Source organism: Vipera ursinii, assembly GCF_947247035.1.
Source record: "Vipera ursinii genome assembly, chromosome: 5".
In the NCBI taxonomy this organism is placed as follows: Eukaryota; Metazoa; Chordata; class Lepidosauria; order Squamata; family Viperidae; genus Vipera; species Vipera ursinii.
Window position 1 is genome coordinate 4,567,005 of NC_139518.1, and position 19,005 is coordinate 4,586,009.

The 19,005-nt window shown below is 43.8% G+C and overlaps 1 protein-coding gene across 5 annotated transcripts in view; it reads right to left on the reverse strand.

The window, feature by feature from the left end:
- ABCC5 (ATP binding cassette subfamily C member 5) overlaps nt 1-17,798 on the reverse strand; it is an 81,580-nt gene extending 63,782 nt beyond the window's left edge. For 3 of the 5 annotated variants that reach the window (XM_083363869.1, XM_083363871.1, XM_083363867.1), the window contains exons 1-2: nt 17,656-17,798; nt 13,250-13,430 (exon numbers count right to left, since the gene is read on the reverse strand). In XM_083363869.1, coding sequence (XP_083219995.1) covers nt 13,250-13,378 — 129 coding nt within the window. In that variant the 5' untranslated portion in view covers nt 13,379-13,430; nt 17,656-17,798. Of the gene's footprint in view, nt 1-13,249; nt 13,504-17,655 lie in introns of those variants that run through there. The other 2 variants (XM_083363870.1, XM_083363868.1) reach the window with 2 other exon arrangements.
- Nucleotides 17,799-19,005: the final 1,207 nt, after the last annotated feature.

The following is a 19,005-nucleotide window of genomic DNA, read 5'->3' on the forward strand; positions in this document are numbered from 1 at the left end:
AATGGGTGAAAAGGTTGAAAAGCCCTGCTTTAGAGGCACCTCCAATCAACCCGTGGCAAAAATGTGTTGGAATGGGAATTCCTCCCTTGCTTTCGGAATACAATGTGTCGGGGGGGCTGCAGGTACTTTCTCTCTGTTTTGCATTTACGAGTGGTTGCCAAGCACCTCACAATCATGTGATTACCATCTGCAAACGTCTCTACTGGCTTCCCCCAAAAAATCAATGGGGAAGCCAGCAGGAAAGATTGCAAGTGGAGGAAATGGAGAAGAGCTGAATCCTTCGCAGGCAGAAGGATTGTTCTGCATTTCAGTTCCGTTTCTGCAACCTTGGAAGGATTTCCCTTCCAAAGGTAAATCAGGAAATCAAAAGGAGAGGGAAAACTCTTTGGCAAGCCGCAAGAAGAGAGCTGAAATCCTGAACATTTCAGCTCCATTCCTGCAGGCTCCCAAAGGCTTTCTCCTCCGTGAACAAAGTGAAACAGAAATCCTTCAGCGGGCTACAGGAACATTTCAGAGCAAAAAGGCTGCATAAAAGGAGGATTTCATTTCCACACAGAGCTGAAGCCTTTGCGCAGGCAGCCCTTTTATTCTCAGAGAGCTGCCTGTCCAGATGACTTCAGCTCCACGAGGACCCGAATCCTTTGGCAGGCAACTTTTTTTAATCTATCCACTAAACCACAGGTCTGCAACCCGCAGCTCCAGAGCCGCATGCGGCTCTTTCAGCCGTCTCCTGCGGCTCCCAGTCCTCTGCTATGTGCAGTCCAAAAAAAAAAAAGTTCAACCAATCAATTCAAACATACAGGGTAGGTGCATATCTCGCCTTGGCTCCACTCTTCAGTCAAACCCTGTTCTGGGCATGCACGCATGTATGCACATGCGCACACATTTTTTGCGGCTCCCAGTTTTTCCTTTTGTGAGGGAACTGGTTCTGAGTGGCTCTTTCACTGTTTCAGGTTGCTGACCCCTGCACTAAACCAAGAGTGTCACTATCATTTGGATGCCGCACCCGCCCTAGCTCTGGCAATACGAAAAAAGTCACTATACGTTGCGACACATCACCTGACGCAGCAAGTTTCATACCCGTGCACTAAACCAAGGATCCCCAACCTATGGGCCACAGCCTGGGCCTCGGGCTCTTGGCCATGGGCAGCAGAAATGGCTGGCCAGTGCACACATGCGTGGGCGCGCATTCCTCCCCCAATCGCGCTAGTGCCCGTGGCCTCATTTGAGCATGTGCGCAGGCACCAACGGGGCTGTTCGTGCATGCACACAGTGCCAGCGCATGCCGCATGCGCAAACAGGACTGCTAGTGCCGTGCCAGAGTGTGCGCACGTACATGCACGTGCACCAATTTTAAAGCTGCTCTCCTTCCCTCCAGTCCGTGAACCCGGAAAGGTTGGAGACTTCTGCACTAAACAATCTGGGAGATCACTCAACAACCACAACCGGGAGTTCTGGGCTTGCACTGAACCAGTCACATCGGCATCTCACTTGAGGGCCGCTTCACTCAGTGACTGAGATTCCAGTCCCAATTGTGGTCGTAAGTCAAGCACTACCTGTAATGACCTCTGATTCAAACCCCGGATGAGACAGACGAGACATTTGTTAAGTTAAATTTGCATATTAATACTACTTACTCCCCCCCGCAAGCATTTCTAAAAGATATTCCTAGGTTTGCATGTGACCGGATTGCTCTGAATGATTTGAAAAGAGTATTTTACGTGTACGCTCCAGGTAGATAATGCAAAGGGGAATTTAAAAAAACAAGAGTTGGCTTTCATTTTTAAATACAATGGGGCCTTCTTGTACTAGAATAATTTTCTGGCTAAGTGGAAAGGCCTTTGCTATAAATGTTAATTATATGTCTGTCCTCTAGGATAGCAAAAAAAAAATCAGGAATCTGGTATCACCTTTTTTGACTAGCACATTTTATTAACAGACCGCACTCCTTACTAGCACTGATAAATGTTACCTAGTTTGGGTAATGAAACGTCTGCAAGAAAACAAGCAAGCTCAGAGAGCACCAGAGACCCCACCGTTCAACCCTGAGCAACAAATATTCTCCTTTATTGGTGCATTTTACTAACAGCCAGGAGCTTCTGTGAGCTGCACAAAAGCTTATGCCTTTTAATAACACCTGTTAATTGGAAAAGGTGCTATCAGACTCCTTCCAGGTTTTTTTAAAATGATTATTTATAAGTTGTGCTAAACAGCACTCGCGTTCACGTCAGTTGATAATTTCTTGCACGCTTTCCAACTCGTTGGAAAAATATATTCCTCAAAGAGAATGTCAAAAAAAAAATGGGGGGAAGGGAGGGAGATGTCACGGAAAAGATCAAGCATATTCTTGATTTCTTGGCAGCAAAAAGGAAATCTTTTCCACTGAGCTTATCTGAGTTTACCGACTTCACATCTAGCCTACAGCGCTGATATATCCCAGGAGATTTCCTAGTTAGCTTTCTTCAGTTTTTTATGAGATCAGCCAAGATATCTATTTTAGAGCCTCACAAAACCTTGGCTTCCCCCCCCCCTTTTTTTTGGTATGTTTGTTCTTGACTGTGACCTCAATTGACAAACATGGATTGAAATAGGAAGGGGGAAAAAACCCCTAATTATTATTGTTCATAAATCTCTGCAACAGACTAAGTTGCTGGAATTGGGTATGTCTAGTTTAATGAAGAGAGAAGGATGAGGGGGGACAGGATAGCAGTGTTCCAACATCTCAGGGGCTGCCCCAAAGAAGAGGGAGTCAAGGTGTTCTCCAAAGCGCCCGAAGGACAGGACAAGAAGCAATGGATGGAAACTCATCAAGGAGAGAAGCAACCCAGAACTAAGGAGAAACTTCCTGACAGTGAGAACAACTAACCAGCGGAACAACCTGCCTCCAGAAGCGGTGAATGGTATCATTCTTGATATATATATATATATCAAGAAATTAAAAGACGCTTGCTCCTGGGAAGGAAAGCCATGGCAAATCTAGACAGCACACTAAAAAGCAGAGACATCACCCTGTCAACAAAAGTGCGTATAGTCAAGGCTATGGTCTTCCCAGTTGCAATGTATGGCAGTGAAAGTTGGACCATAAGAAAGGCTGAGCGCCAAAGAATTGAGGCCTTTGAACTGTGGTGCTGGAGAAGACTCCTGCGAGTCCCTTGGACTGCAAGGCAATCAAACCGGTCAGTCCTAGAGGATATCAATCCTGACTGCTCTTTAGAAGGCCAGATCCTGAAGCTAAAACTCAAATACTTTGGCCACCTAATGAGAAGGAAGGACTCACTGGAAAAGAGCCTAATGCTGGGAAAGATCGAGGACAATAGAAGAAGGGGACGACAGAGAATGAGGTGGCTGGATGGAGTCACTGAAACAGTAGGCGTGAGCTTAAATGGACTCCAGAAGATGGTGGAAGACAGGAAGGCCTGGAGGAACGTTGTCCATAGGGTCGCGATAAGTCGGACACGACTTCGCAGCTAACAACAACATATATATATATATATATATATATATATATATATATATATATATATATATATATATGTGTGTGTGTGTGTGTGTGTGTGTGTGTGTGTGTGTGTGTGTGTGTGTGTGTGTTTGTGTGTGTATCTTTGGTCATTCGGGGTTTTTCCCACGTAGAATTGACGGTGTAAGAGCAATGTTTCGACGGAATCCCATCCGTCATCATCAGGCTGGTGGCTTCAGCTTCCTTCTTCTGGGAGAAGCATGTGGTAGTGGCTGTTCGTTCCTGAAGCCACCAGCCTGATGATGACGGATGGGATTCCGTCGAAACGTTGCTCTTACACCTTCAATTCTACGTGGGAAAAAACCCGAATGACCAAAGATCCACATACAAACACCCGCGAAAACCTCAGAAAACATACACATACATATATACATGTATATACATATACATACACATACATTTATACATATATATACATATACATATGCATATATATATATATACATATACATACATATATATATACATGATTTGTAAAGTAGATTTCACGTACTGAAATGCTTGTGCTGTAAAAGTAAACTTCCTTCTAATAAATATATTAAAACAGAACTCTGAAACTCTCCTTTTTGCTATTAGTTGTTTATTGTCCTGATTGCAAGGAAGAAAAACCGACAGCACCCCTACAGTTTCTTGGAAACAGGAAACTAAATATTAACTAAATATTAACTTCTGGGATTGTCTTATTCCCCAGGACTACATTTTCCTGGTGGCCTCCCAACCAAGTCCTAACTTTTAATCTGCTTCAGGTTTTTTTTCCTGTTGTGCTTTATCTAAAATAATGTTATTTATAAAGGCTTTTGAAATGGTGTTTTACAATATATATTTTTTGTCACACACACCCCGCCCCCGTTAAAACAGATGGCATTGCATTTTCTGGGGGCAAAGGTCAACCGCAATACAGGCCCCCAACCCAGAATAACACAGGTAGTCCTCGACTTTCATCAGTTCATTTAGTGACCGTTCAAAGTTACCACGGCACCGAAAAATGTGACTTAGGACCATTTTTCACACCTGTGACCCTTGCAGCATCCCCACGGTCACGTGATTTACCTTCAGATGCTTGACAACGGGTTCACATTTATGACGGCTGCAGTGTCCTGGAGTCAGGTGACCTTCCTTTGCAAACCTCTGATGAGCCAAGTCAACGGGGAAGCCAGATTTACTTAACAACCGCGTTGCCAATTTAACAACTGCAGTGAGTCACTTAACAAACTTGGCGAGCCAAGTCCTAAAATGGGACAAAATTCACTTAACAACTGTCTCACTTGGCAACGTGAATGCTGGGCTCAATTCGAGGATTACCTTTCTTCGCAACTATTGCATTGTCTCTTCAGTTAAGAAGATTAAAAAGATTTCAGAGTCTCCAAGGGCAAAGGATCAGCCTCCCTTACAGGAAGAAGTTTTTTTAAAAAAAAAAATAGGCTTTTTCAAGGCTGTTCTGCCATTTGACCCAGAGAGACGGCAACGGACAAAACTGCTCTCGTCCTCTGTAAATCCCACACATGTGGCTGTTCCAGATGGTGTGAAGGTTGCCAGCTCTTTGTGCCAATAGGCTACTCCTTTTCTGAAACAATATTAGGAAAATTGTACATAAAACAGTGTTTCTCAACTACAGCAGCATTCCAATATCTCAGGGGCTGCCACAAAGAAGAGGGAGTCAAGCTATTCTCCAAAGTGCCTGAAGGCAGAACAAGAATCAACGGATGGAAACTAATCAAGGAGAGAAGCAACCTAGAACTGAGGAGAAACTTCCTGACAGTTAGAAGAGTTAACCAGTGGAACAACCTGTCTCCAGAAGTGGTGAATGCTCCAACGCTGGAAGTTTTTAAGAAGAGACCGGACAGCTATTTGTCTGAAATGGTATAGGGTTTCTTGCCTGAGCAGGGGGTTGGACTAGATGACCTCCAAGATTCCTTCCAACATTGTTGTTGTTGTTGTTGTTATGCATGGAGATGAAGATGTGTGGACTTCAACTCCCAGAATTCCCCAGCCACTCTTCAAATTTGCCACCGGTAGTCCTAGATTTACAACAGTTCCTTCAGTAGCTTAACAACTGCAAGTGACGAACTTAACTACTGCGTCTACAAAGGTCATAAAATGGGGCAAATTTCACTTAATATCCTGCTCTGCAACAGAAATTGTGGGCTCAACCGCGGTCGTTAAGCCGAGGACTATCTGTCCTGTCCATAAAACAAAACTGAAAATAGCTTCCACCGCTGGGAGCAGTGCAGAGAGAAATGGAGACATCTTGTAGCAAACAGGGTAAGAAGCTGGTGAACTGGACCAACAAGCTATATAGCTGTCAACATCCAGCTTGAGAATCCAAATAAAACCCCAGGTTCCTTCCGTTCCTGAATATCTTTACTGTTTATTCAATACATGGCATGGTAATGTTGAAGCGAAACTAACTCTGAGGTTCTCAGTTCTCATAGAATTAAACAATAATTTCTCTGGCCAAACCCCCACTCTCTCATGTAGTCCATGTAAACAATTTCACTTTGTTATGGGAACCGTCTGCTTCCTCTCCACACCTGCTGGAGAGTCCTTGGAAAGGTTTCAGGCTCTCATGGTTTTCAGTGGAATTGTAGAGGATTCACTTCTCCATTTAACCCATTCTACAGCAACACTTCCCCTTCCCCTTACTGTAGTGGCAAGTTGAAATGAAGAGGCACGTAGGCACGTAGCTGCCAAAGTTGACAATAGCATCCCATGTCTGTCCCTGATGAATCACTCTTTGTCATTCAGCAGTGCAAATTTTCTCCAATCTGGACTTTCCAAGCCTGAGGAGCATCAAGTTCCTCCTCGGTGCAATTGCTCATCTCTGCTCAAGAGGGGTTGGCTAGCTCTGGGGGAGAATCTCAGGGCTTGTCACGTACATCTGAGGCACAAAAACTGAAAATAGCCCTCAACTTACGACTGTAACAGAGCCTCCCCATTACAGTCATCAATCATCACGCTTGCAAACTGGGCGGTCACGAGACTTGATTTTACTTCTTTTTTTTTTTTTTTGAGGTGGTCATTAAGTGAATGCAGCACTCATTAAACTCGGGGCTTGTCATTGTCTGGTTTCACGGAAAAGCAGAAATGCCAGTCTTTGGCAAAATAAATAATAAAAACACAGTCACAGGACTGTGGGACATCGCAAATGCGGTATTGGCGGCACGGTTGCTGACAGGTGACCATGGGGGGTGGGGAGGGGAAACCAAGGAAACTGCAAATCTGGTTCATAAGTCCTCAAGTTACAACCACAATTGTGCCCAAAATGAATGTTGCGAAGTGAAACATTTGTTAAGTGAGTTTTGCCCGTTTTATGGCTTTTCTTGCCAGACTTAAGTGAATCACTGCAGTTAAATTAGTGACATGGTTGTGAAGTGAATCTGGCTTCCCCAATTGACTTTGCTTGGCAGAAGGTGGCAAAAATTGGTCACAGTTTAATGAAGAGGACGAGGGGGGACATGATAGCAGCCTTCCAATATCTCAGGGGCTGCCCCAAAGAAGAGGGAGTCAAGCTATTCTCCAAAGCGCCTTAAGGCAGGACAAGAGGCAATGGATGGAAACTAACCAAAGAGAGAAGCAGCCTAGAACTAAGGAGGAATTTCCTGACAGTGAGAACAATTAATCAGTGGAACAACCTACCTCCAAAAGCTGTGAATGCTTCAACACTGGAAGTTTTTAAGAAGAGACCAGACAGCCACTTGTCTGAAATGGTATAGGGTTTCCTGCCTGAGCAGGGCGTTGGACTAGATGACCTCCAAGGTCGCTTCCAACTTTATTATTATTACATGACCACAGGACTTTGTAACTGTCATAAGTATGAACCAATTGCCAAGCATCTGAACTTTGACCATGTGACCACGGGGATGCTGCAACGGTTGTGTGAAAAACGGCATGAGAGGACCAGGCTGAGCCCGAGGGAGGGGGTCAAACGTGTCATCCGTCTCGAGTCCCTTCGTGCCCACAAATCCAGCCCACCTTGAATTCCGTTGTCTCAATTTGCTTGGACCGTTAGTAGCTCAGATTCTTGTAGAGTGTTTTAGTATACAACCTATATAATTCATTTGAACGGTCTCAGGTCCTGATTGACATAAACCTCCAGGATGGGCCATCAGAACTTCCAACGGTCGCAAAATGACCAGTCATAAGTAGAGGACTACCTTTATTGTTTCCAGAACAGGAAATCTTGATTTGAATAGCAAACTTCATTTTATTTTTAAAATGGCTACACTGCCCTTTCAACTCTGGGTTTTCCTCGTCAAAAAGGTCTTCAGTCTATCTAACAACTAGGCCGCTCAGATGGCAGGAAAGTGACGGAAGGGAAATGCTGCAGAGCCAGTCATCTGTGACTGTAGAAGGGAAGCTGCAGCTCTTAATAATATTACGGGTGGTTTACATAAGCAGTTATGCCCATTCTCTCCCTGAACGAGGATCTTAATTCAAACTGAAATCAGTAAATTAAACTATCAGTCAAGGGGCAATTAGATATAATTGTTTATGTGAACTATTTATAGCAAAAGGAATAGCCAGAGCAAGCCTACTGTAACCAGATGCTAAGTGGCTTGTTATTAAATCACAACACACTGTCCTGGCTGGCACCAACTGAGCCCCCATCCCGGCTGTTTTTAATTGTGCTTATTTTATTTGTTCAATTCCGACCCCATCTTTCTATTCTATCCAGAAGCCGTGAATGCTCCAACACTGGAAGTTTTTAAGAAGAGACTGGACAGCCATTTGTCTGAAATGGTATAGGGTTTCCTGCCTGAGCAAGGGGTTGGACTAGATGACCTCCAAGGTCCCTTCCATTTTTTAATTATTATTATTGATCATGGCAGAGTCAGCCAGATGTTCAGACTGGATTTGGCATTTTTGTCTACCTAATCGAGTCCTTACCAAGGACCTGGGATAGGCCGATGTGGATGTTTGATGGTATTACAGATATCGTCGCAGGATGGAAGCAGTTCCTAGTAAGGCCGCCTTTTGCAATTGACTAATGGTGAATTTGTCAATGCCAATGGTGTTCAAGTGGTGCTCCGGTTGTTTCGGGATTGCACCCAAGGCGCCTATTACTATTGGTAATTATTATAAAACTTTTATTCATAAAACATGAAACTCAGTCAACTGAACACAAATTGACTGGCACTAATGGTTGACACGGGTTGCTGCCAGCATCCTAGGTATCTCCTGGTTGATGATGATGATGATGATGATATTATTATTATTATTATTATTATTATTATTATTATTATTATTATTATTATTATTATGCCATCTTAAATGTCTACAAAAACACTCAAACAGCTCCATTCTCTTCTTGCATTCAGCATGCTCGTGAGCACCATGTGAATCTCGGCAGATAGAGCAGCTGGAGTTAGAATTCTGGTTTTTTTAAAAAAACAAAATGACCAACCAGTCAGCTTTTAAAAGAGAGACACAGAGAGAATGACAGAGGGGAAAAAATTATAAACTCCCTCATGCCTCTTCCATCAGCCACATCTCCACGACTGAGGTCAGGGCAGCATCTGAGTTCAGGATTGAATTCTGGATCAATTTCGCCAGCAGGAAGCAGGCTTCTGAGGCCAGAGGACCACCCAGGACGAACCAGATACGCTGTCCAGTGAAAATGGCAATCCTGAGGGCAGTTTAGGACTTAAGCCAAGCTGAATGCAACAAAAGTTCACTTTGGGTCCTTGCGGCTCAAAAGCAAGGATTGCCTGGCTGAAGCAACGCTGTGGTGGATCATAAACGTTTGCCAGTAGCATCTGCATAATTAAAAGCTACCAAGCAGCTCAACATCACCAGCAATCTCTGAAAAGAGCAGCTAACCCAGGGGTCGGCAACCTTGGCTCTTTTATGACTCCTGGACTTCAATTCCCAGAATTCCTGAGCCAGCCTGGCTCAGCTTGGAAACCTCTCCCTTTCCCCTCAACATGGCTGACTCAGGAATTCTGGGAGTTGAAGTCCACAAGTCATAAAGCGGCCTAGGCCTAGGCCAGGGGTAGGCAATCTTGGCTCTTTTATGACTCCTGGACTTCAATTCCCAGAATTCCTGAGCCAGCCTGGCTCAGCTTGGAAACTCTCCCTTTCCCCTCAACATGGCTGACTCAGGAATTCTGGGAGTTGAAGTCCACCAGTCATAAAAGAGCCAAGGTTGCCTACCCCTGAGCTAACCACTCTAACTTCCCTTGACGCTGGGAATAATTTTTTCCGAGTCATAAATTACCAGGAAGTTCAAAATAATAGCAGCAAGGGGAAAAACTAATGGCTTCCAAGAATGTGGAACTGTGACCCTCAACTCTACATTATGTGGCAGTATTTCCATATTGACAGGGTATTATCAACAGTAATGTGCTGATCACAACTGCAACAATTGTTGAAAGGGAAAAAAGCAACACTGTACATTCAGGGGTGCCTGGCTGAGGAATTCTGGGAGTTGAAGTCCACAAGTCATAAAAGAGCCAAGTTTGAAGACCCCTGATGTACATTATCAGCAAAAAAAAGGATTACCAGCAAAAAAAAAAGGTTTCTGAACTTCTCCGGCAGCTAATTTTACAGAATTAGGAGTTACAGCATCAACGGATTGTCAAGAGTTGAAATAAATCAACCAGCAGAACAATGTACCCCCTCCTCAACTCTATTGTGCTAAAAAGGTTTATTTCCCATATTCTGATTTTTTAAATAAAATAAAATAAAATGGTTATGAAACATTGTGCAGCCTGTTTAGGGTTTGTTTGTTTTTTTACCCTGTGATTGCTAATTTTGCTTTCAAGTCCTTCGTCAAGGACTTTGTTAAAAAGTCCTTTGGAACTCCTGAGAAACAAAAGTCATACTGATCACGCCTCTGCAGAAATTTGTTGAGACTCCAAAGAACTGTAAAAGAACGAGGCAGAAATTAATTTGCCAACATTAAAGTTTCCCCTACTCCAGCTGGCAGGTTTTATTTAACTATCCTAGGACAACGCTTTCATTAGGCTGAGCTCTTGCAATTTTTTTTTCTCTCTCTCCCCTAGCCAGCTGGATGCTATAAAAAGCAACCGTCAGGGGTAAAAGGTTTAATTTGCAGCTGAGGTCATGAAATTTGCAGTCAAGGATGGATGGTAAAACGGGATGAGAGTCAAGCTTGCAAATCAGGCTTCCCCATCAGCTGTGATATTTGTGTTGCTTTCAGAAGAGATCCTTCAGAAGGCAAAAGAAGAGAGAATAAGGCCCGAAGACTAGATCTTTCCTTCACCCTTTTTATGCTATTTGCCAGAAGAATTGCTTCATAGGCATTTTAATGAGATTCCCAACAGAACGTTTATCTGTTTTATTAGATTTTTATCCCATCTTCATTTACTTTTTATAAGGTGAACATATGTCCTGGTTCTGACAGATGAAACTCTTCAAAGAACTTCGAGGCATTGTTTACCTTAAAGAATCTTTATTTGAGAAGCATAGCATTGGCACTTACATAGCTGAAGCCAAAATCTGAATTCCCCTCCCCTGAGCACAGAGTATCAAAGCACAATTCTCTCCTCCAATTAAGAGTCATAAATCACATTCTCCAATTGGCTTGAAATGCAGGCTTTCCCTCCAGTTCTCCAGCCTGCCAATTCTTATCATCTCTTATTTCAATAACCTTGGTTCTCACACTAGGTTCAGTATTGTTATGTCTAGCTAAACTCCTGTGCACATTCCTCCTCCGCCCCCCCCCAGTATCATCTAATTCTAACTCTAATTCTAAGAGTAAAACATAAAAAGAAAAATGGTGGCATCTCCATATGTTGTCAAAGCAAAAACATCCGATGTTAGCAGCATTGACAACATATGTAATACTCCTCGCTCCTCCTCTTTTTCTCTATAACAAGAAGTCTTACAGATGGTTTGGTCCAAAGTCACCCAGCCAGCTTTCATACCTAAAGCAGAACTAGAATTCACAATCTCCTGGCAATTGGTGGTCACCAAGCTGGCTTTTATGCCTAAGGCGGGGCTAGAACTCACCATCTCCTGGCACTTAGCTCAAAGTCAACCCACTGGCTTTCATGCCTAAGGCAGGATTAGAACTCACCATCTCCTTTGATTGGCCCAAACTCACTCAGATGGCTTTCACGCCTAAGGTGGGACTAGAACTTATAATCTCTCGGTTACTTAGCCAGTACCCTAAGCACTACACCAAACTGGCTTATTGATGTTTTATCAAAGCAATTTTCACCATCTTACCCAAAACAGAAGTAAAGGTAACTCAATATGTAATTTCCTGAATTTCTCTATCTATTCCCTGAAGTTCTTTTAAATATTTGCCCACATGCTGGTTAGAAGAATGTAAAGTTTTTTTTAATAGCATTTGCACAGTAACATGACCAAAATCACACCATTTGTAACATTCTAGAATTTTAACTTGTGTCACTATTTGCTTTAGCTCCTAGAACTCCCCAGGAAATATCAGATTGACTGATTTAGTATAGTACTATTTAGCATTAAATATTTATGTTGCCTAATCCTAAATCTATTAAGATAAATTATTCCTTTAATTCTTTTTTGATGTGAAGAATGTGTTTCTCAAAATCTTCCTTTAAATCTCCATATTGGCCATTTGCGTTTTTTCTTTTTTATAATTTTTTTTATTAATTTCCTCATATTACATTCACATATTGGAAAAGCAACATGGTGACTGGGTACAATAATTCCATTACAATTAAATATCTTCCATACCGATCTCAAAATTTGACAATAACTAATTCTCTCTCTTTCTCCCTTAATATATATGTGTCTCTTTCACAAACCAACCAGGCAAAAAATAACTTTCTAATATTCACCAATAATCTTCAATTTATGTATATCTAAATTAATTTAACATTCAAACTTTTAATTTAACATTCAAACTTTTCTAATGTGCCGTTTGTGCTCTGATTCTTTACTTTCCTTGATTCTTCCACTTTCTGGAGAAAATACCTTTGCTAATAGCTTCATTAACACACAGTCACTAACCACGCCAAGCAAAAACACATGAATTTTTCGATCCTGCCCGGAGGTACTTCCATAGCAATCAATCTTTGATAAATGCAGTTTCCTTTTCACTGATTGGAATTTTAAGCATGAAGCCAATTATGCTCTATAATTATAGTGAAAGGTCACTATTTATTTTATTTATTTATTTATTTTATTTTAATTCCATTTATATCCCGCCCTTCTCCGAAGACTCAGGGCGGCTTACAAGCTTAGCAGTAGCCTTCATTCTATGTATATGCCTGCTTATTAGGGCTTTCACACACACCCCCAAGCGGCATTATTACAAAGTCAGCTTAATTGCCCCCAACAATCTGGGTCCTCATTTTACCTACCTTGGAAGGATGGAAGGCTGAATCAACCTTGAGCCTGGTGGGACTCGAACCTGCACTAATTGCAGGCAGCTGGTGTTACTTAAGGAGGCATTAGCCCACTGCTCCACCAAGGAGCAGTGTTATTTATGTAACACTGAATTTACAATTACACTGTGCAATTGCGTAATTGCAATTATGCAGTTCAGCCAAGTGCTGGTGTCAGAGACAGTGTGGTTAGTGGTTATAGTGTTAGGACTAGCATAGGATTCTGCTTTTGTCCTCATTCCTTTAAGGACTTCTTTCTTAGCAGGACCTATTCCACAGGATTTCTCTTTTTGGGGGGGTAGAATGATCCCCAGCTGCTTTGAGTTTCTGGAATAACAGCAGAATATAGTGCTAATGAACAAATGCGATTTAGAAAGAAGTCATGGCTACTTACCTTATATTTATCTTGCCGGAACTTGATCCCCTCTTGTCCTCCACTTTGATTCAGGCTACTTCTCTCCCTGATATTTCTATATCCAGGACTGGGTATCACGTACTCTTTCCCTAGATCGATATCTTTCATCTTTTTCTGTAAACGCCAGGGTTAACAAATGTGTCTGCCACTCGGAAAAACTCTGGGGAAAACAAGAGAGAGAAAAAAGAAATAATACGCGACGACATCTGCTGCTCTCTATCTCTTCCTCCTTAACGGATGTCCTAAATGGGGTTGGATTACAGTTTTGTAACCTGATTCCCAAATATGGTCTGCCTACTGTACTTCCACGAGTCCTGGCAGAAGGCGTGTTATATCAGATGAATTCCTTTTAAGCGTGACCCCAGATAATCCCAGCAGGAGGAGAAACGGGTTCTTAGTCCTCAACTTGGCATAAGAAATTGCAAGCGGCCCTTCAGTTCTGGGCTGTGATGCCCTTTCTCAACAGCCTTAAAGTACATAACATGCAGCAAATCCTCCAGAAATAGTAATCTATGCATTTGAAAGGGACAGAGATCAACAAGAATGTGTATTCAGGCAAGTACTGAAGTTGGGGGGGGGAGAAGAATCTCACTGCATTAAAAAAATGGAGCAGTATACAGCCTTTGGGGGGAGGGAAGAAAAATAACAGTATTGGAAGGGACCTTGGAGGTCTTCTAGTCCAACCCCCTCCTCAACCAGGAGAGCCTTTGGCGCCCCGGCTTTATGGAATCAGCTGCCGGTTGAGCTCCGGATGGCACCTGACCTTCGCTCCTTCCGACGCGACTTGAAGACCTACCTGTTTGAACAGGCCGGCCTGGCCTGATGGGGGATGTGTTGGAGTTTTCATCGGGGATTTTTTTACATTTTTCTACTGTTTTTAGTTTGGGCTCGTGTTTAATTCTCTTTTTAATTTTTGTAATTTGTATTTTTATATATGCCCTGTTCACCGCCCTGAGTCCTTCGGGAGAAGGGCGGTATACAAATATAATAAACTTAAACTTAAACTTTATCATTCCGGACAAATAGCTGTCCAGTTTCTTCTTGAAAACCTCCAGTAATGGGGCACCCCAAACTCCTGGAGGCAGGTTGTTCCACTGGTTACTTGTTCTGTCAGGAAATTTCTCCATAGTTCTAGGTTGCTTCTCTCCTTGATTAATTTCCATCCCTTGCTTCTTGTCCTGCCTTGGGGGGGGGGGCTTTGGACAACAGGTGGACCCCCATGTTCTTTGTGGCAGCCCCTCAGATATTGGAACACTGCCATCACGTCACCCCTAGTGCTTCTGATCACTAGACTAGACATACGCGAAATTGCTGCAATTTTTGGAAGGAGTAAAGGACGCGGTGGCTCAGTGAGTTAGGACACTGAGCTTGTCGATCAGAAGGTCGGCAGTTTGGCGGGTCGAATCCCGAGTGCCGCGTAACAGAGTGAGCGCCTGTTACTTGTCCCAGCTTCTGCCAACCTAGCAGTTCGAAAGCACGTAAAAATGCAAGTAGAAAAATAGGGACCACTACGGTGGGAAGGTAACAGCGTTGCGTGCGCCTTTGGCGTCTAGTCATGCCGGCCACATGACCACGGAGACGTCCTTGGACAAGCGCTGGCTCTTCGGCTTTGAAACAGAGATGAGCACCAGTCCCTAGAGTTGGAAACGACTAGCACGCATGTGCAGGGGAACCTTTACCTTTAATTTTGTTAAGCAAAACTATCCATACAGCTCGGTTACTTAGAATTTTTCATTAGGCAAAATGGACAAGGGGCTCTTCTAAGCAACACAGATATTAGCCATAAATGCCCAAATTGTCAAATAAATAAATAAATAAATGCTGCGCTGCTCAAAAAGTTGAGGACCACTGCACTGTCTTTACTCTTGTTGCATGAAGTGACAGAGCTTTTACCTAATGATCCATCAAGCCCATTTCATTTATTCTTAACTAATTACAAACACCTCAGGCACATCTTTCTACGTGACCAGCAGTCACAGTGTGTTAAGCGCAGTGTGTCTCTGGATTGTGTAGAGCTAAGAGAGAACATTAAAGTCAATAAGGGCTCCCTAGCGTCACAGTTGTTGTTGTTTTTTTCCCTCCGGTGTTCCCTTTTCTTTTTTTTTTCTTTCTTTTCCTTATGCCAAATCACCTTGCCTTGTGTCTTCCAAGTTCCCCCTGTTGTATTGTATTGCACTGCATTATGTTTTATGCCTCACTACAACGGAAGGAGAGGAAAAATACTCCAGGGCTGCATGAGTCAGCAAAATTCTGTCACCGTGATGACAGGGTTCCTGTTTCTGCAAATAACAAGCCTTGCAAATGGTTTAAATCCCGTGTTTTAAAACAGTTAGGGAAAGCCATGATCCTAAGATGCCAGCTCATTTCGCTGCATCTGAATGAAGTCATTCTGTACGGCTTCACGCCACACGGGTTTATGCCTCTCCGTTCCACCACCACCAGCACCCCGTGAGACAAAATGCCTTGCTTATTATATAAAGGCTTGGCATCAAGCAGAAAGGCCACAGCGAGGCACCTCCGGCCCGCCTGCTGCTTCATTCATTCCCTTGTTTGCAGCACCCTCTGTAGGGCCCATCTGCAATCGGCGCCCGGCAATTCCCGTCTCCAAGCAGGAACTGGGAGAGGAGAAGAGGTAGCCCATCATCTCAGACTCTCCAAGCAGAGAGACAGGGGAGATTGCTCACCTGTTTCCAGGCAGCCTTTGCAGCAACGTGGAGAAACAACCAGTAAACCAAGGGGGGGGGGAGGGGGCTTTCCAACCTATCAATCTGCTCTTCCACCCTTGTTTATATGTGTGTGTGTATATATATATATATATATATATATATATATATATATATATATATATATATATATATATATATATATATATATAAATAATAATAAGTTGGAACGGACCTTGGATATATATACATACAAACATACACACACACACACACACACACACACACATTTCACCTCCTTCCAGGCATATTTTAACTATGTACTCCACTTCTTTGGCAAATTTTCACACATTTCCATGCAAAGGGACAGACAGGCCCCTCCGCCCCCCAAGATGCGCTATACTGAGGGAGATGGGTGGTTAAGAAGTGAGACAACAGGCATACAGACAGGCTGGCAGGCAGGGAGAGAGAGAGATGATGGATGGATAGATGGATGGATAGACAGAGATGGATAGGCAGAAAGAGAGAGAGAGAGAGAGGGAGAGAGAGAGGGAGAGAGAGAGGGAGAGAGAGAGATGGAGAGAGAGAGATAGAGAGATAGAGATATACAGTGGTGGGATTCAAATAGGTGAACAACCGGTTCTCTGTGTGGATGCCGCTTCCGGAAGTCCATTCTGGGCCTGGGCAACAAAAAAAATAGCTACTGGTTCTGCCGAAGTGGTGCAAACTGGTTGAATCCCACCACTGGAGATATAGCTGAATAGAAGGATGGAGAGATAGAGATAGATGGATAGGATAGACAGAGATAGATGGACAGGATAGATATAGATGGATAGAAGGATAGAGATTAGATGATAGAAGGACAGAGAGATAGAGGGATAGGATAGATAGACGGATAGAAGGATAAAGAGATAGAAATAGAGGGATAGGATATGGATAGAAGGATAGAGAGAAATAGATGGATAGGATAGAGATAGATGGATAGAAGCAGTGCTTTTTTTGTAAAAGAAAAAGGTGCTGGAACTCACACACGTCATACAACCCGCCTTGCCTACCCTACAAGGTTCCATCCAAAAAAAGGTGCCGGAACTCCGTTCTGAGCGTTCCGTGAGAAAAAAAGCCCTGGATAGAAGGATAGAGAGACATACAGAGATGTAGAGACGGGAGACGATGGCAGATAGATAGGTGGAGGGGTGGAAATCTATTGTGCAGAGGTGGGAAGTGGATGTTCATCCTTCCAACACACAGAGGCTGTTCTCCGCTGCAACACACACACACACACACACACACACACACACACACACACACACACACACCCCGTTCCCCATTCAGGCATCCCCTCCCCTGCCCGGTTCTTTGCAAGGGGATCGGGGTGGGGGGAGGCACCCCCCCCGTCCCAGGCATAGGGGGAGATAGCTTCCCCCCTCCCCATCTTCAACCAAGGCGGCTGCGGATGATGGGCGCTGGAGTCCAAAGCCCCTGGAAGGCTGGGTTGGTCAGTGAAAGCCTCACCCGGCCAGGCAGGGCCCCCTTCTCGGTCAAAGACACCCCCCTCCTCCTTCCCCCCCCCCCGTTTGAGCCCCTCCGGGAGGAACCCGATGGCCCCCTCCCCCTCTTTCCCGACCCTGCCCTGTCTTCACCGCGGTCCGCGAGGTCCCCCCCTTCTCCCAGCCGAGGCGCGCAAGCTCCCCCCCCCCTCACCACCACCACCGCTCCTTTTACCTGCTCGAGCGGCAGCGATCCAGCTCGGCGGCGGCGGCGGCGGCGGAGGAGGAGGAAGCAGCAGCCGGGCAAGAAAGACCTTCAAGCGGCTCCTCTGTCGCAACTCGTCGCAGTGCGCCTGCGCGGGGGCATCCTGGGCGAGCAACAACAGCTCGCCGCCTCTCCGCCTCTCGCTGGACGCTCCGGGAACGGTAGTCCGCGCCCCCTCCGAGGGTCTCGGCCACGCCCGGGGGAGAACTACCTCTCCCAGAAGGCCATCGGCGCAGCCGGCTCATTTCCATACGCCCCGCCCTCCTCCTCCTCCTCCTCCTCCTCCTCCCTGCCGGCTCTGCCCCGCCTCCTGAGTCGCTTTTGCTGCGGGTCCCCAAATTTCGGGTCACGTGCGCCGGGTGTGCCCGTGGGGGGGGGGGGGAATGCAATAATGGCATGCAATAATTAAACATGCACTATAGGTAGTCCTCGAGTTACAACGGTCCATTTAGTGACATTATTATTATTATTATTGTTGTTGTTGTTGTTGTTTAATTTGTTTTCAATTTCTGTATTTGTGTATTTTGATATTTATGTCACTGTTCACCGCCCTGAGTCCTTGGGGAGAAGGGCGGTATACAAATCAAATAAATAAATAAATATTATTATTATTATTATTATTATTATTATTATTATTATTATTATTATTATTATTATTATTATTCAGTGCTTTTTTTTGTAAAGGAAAAAGGTGCCGGAACTCACACATGTGATACAACCTGCCTTGCCTAACCTACAAGGTTCCATCCAAAAAAGGTGCCGGAACTCCGTTCTGAGCGTTCTATGAGAAAATTATTATTATTATTATTATTATTATTATTATTATTATTATTATTATTATTATTATTATTATATTATTATTATTATTATTATTATTATTATTATTATTATTATTATTATTATCTTATAACAGTGGCTCCCAACCTTTTCTATACCCTGCACCTCCTAGAACGCTTCTGATTTGTTCTTGCACCCCCTTGCAAAAGTTCAAAATGACGGCAACAAATTATGCGCATACACTATAATTTAGAAAACCCAAGTTTTCCCGCCCCCCCACCCCAGGAATATCATCTTGCTCCCCTGGTTTATAATATAAAATGTGAAAATACGAAAGCAGATAATAGGGGACCATGGTAGAAAAAGGGAAAACAAAAATGGTGTGAAGGAACAAAAGGCGTTGACTTCTGACTCTCTCTGCTGCAGTAAAATCAGAACTTAAAATCAAATCTTAACTTTTTACATTTCTATATAGTAGCAATCGCTAGCCATTCCTGTATCAGAAAATCAGTCTCATCGGTAAAACCCAAAATCGTAATATAT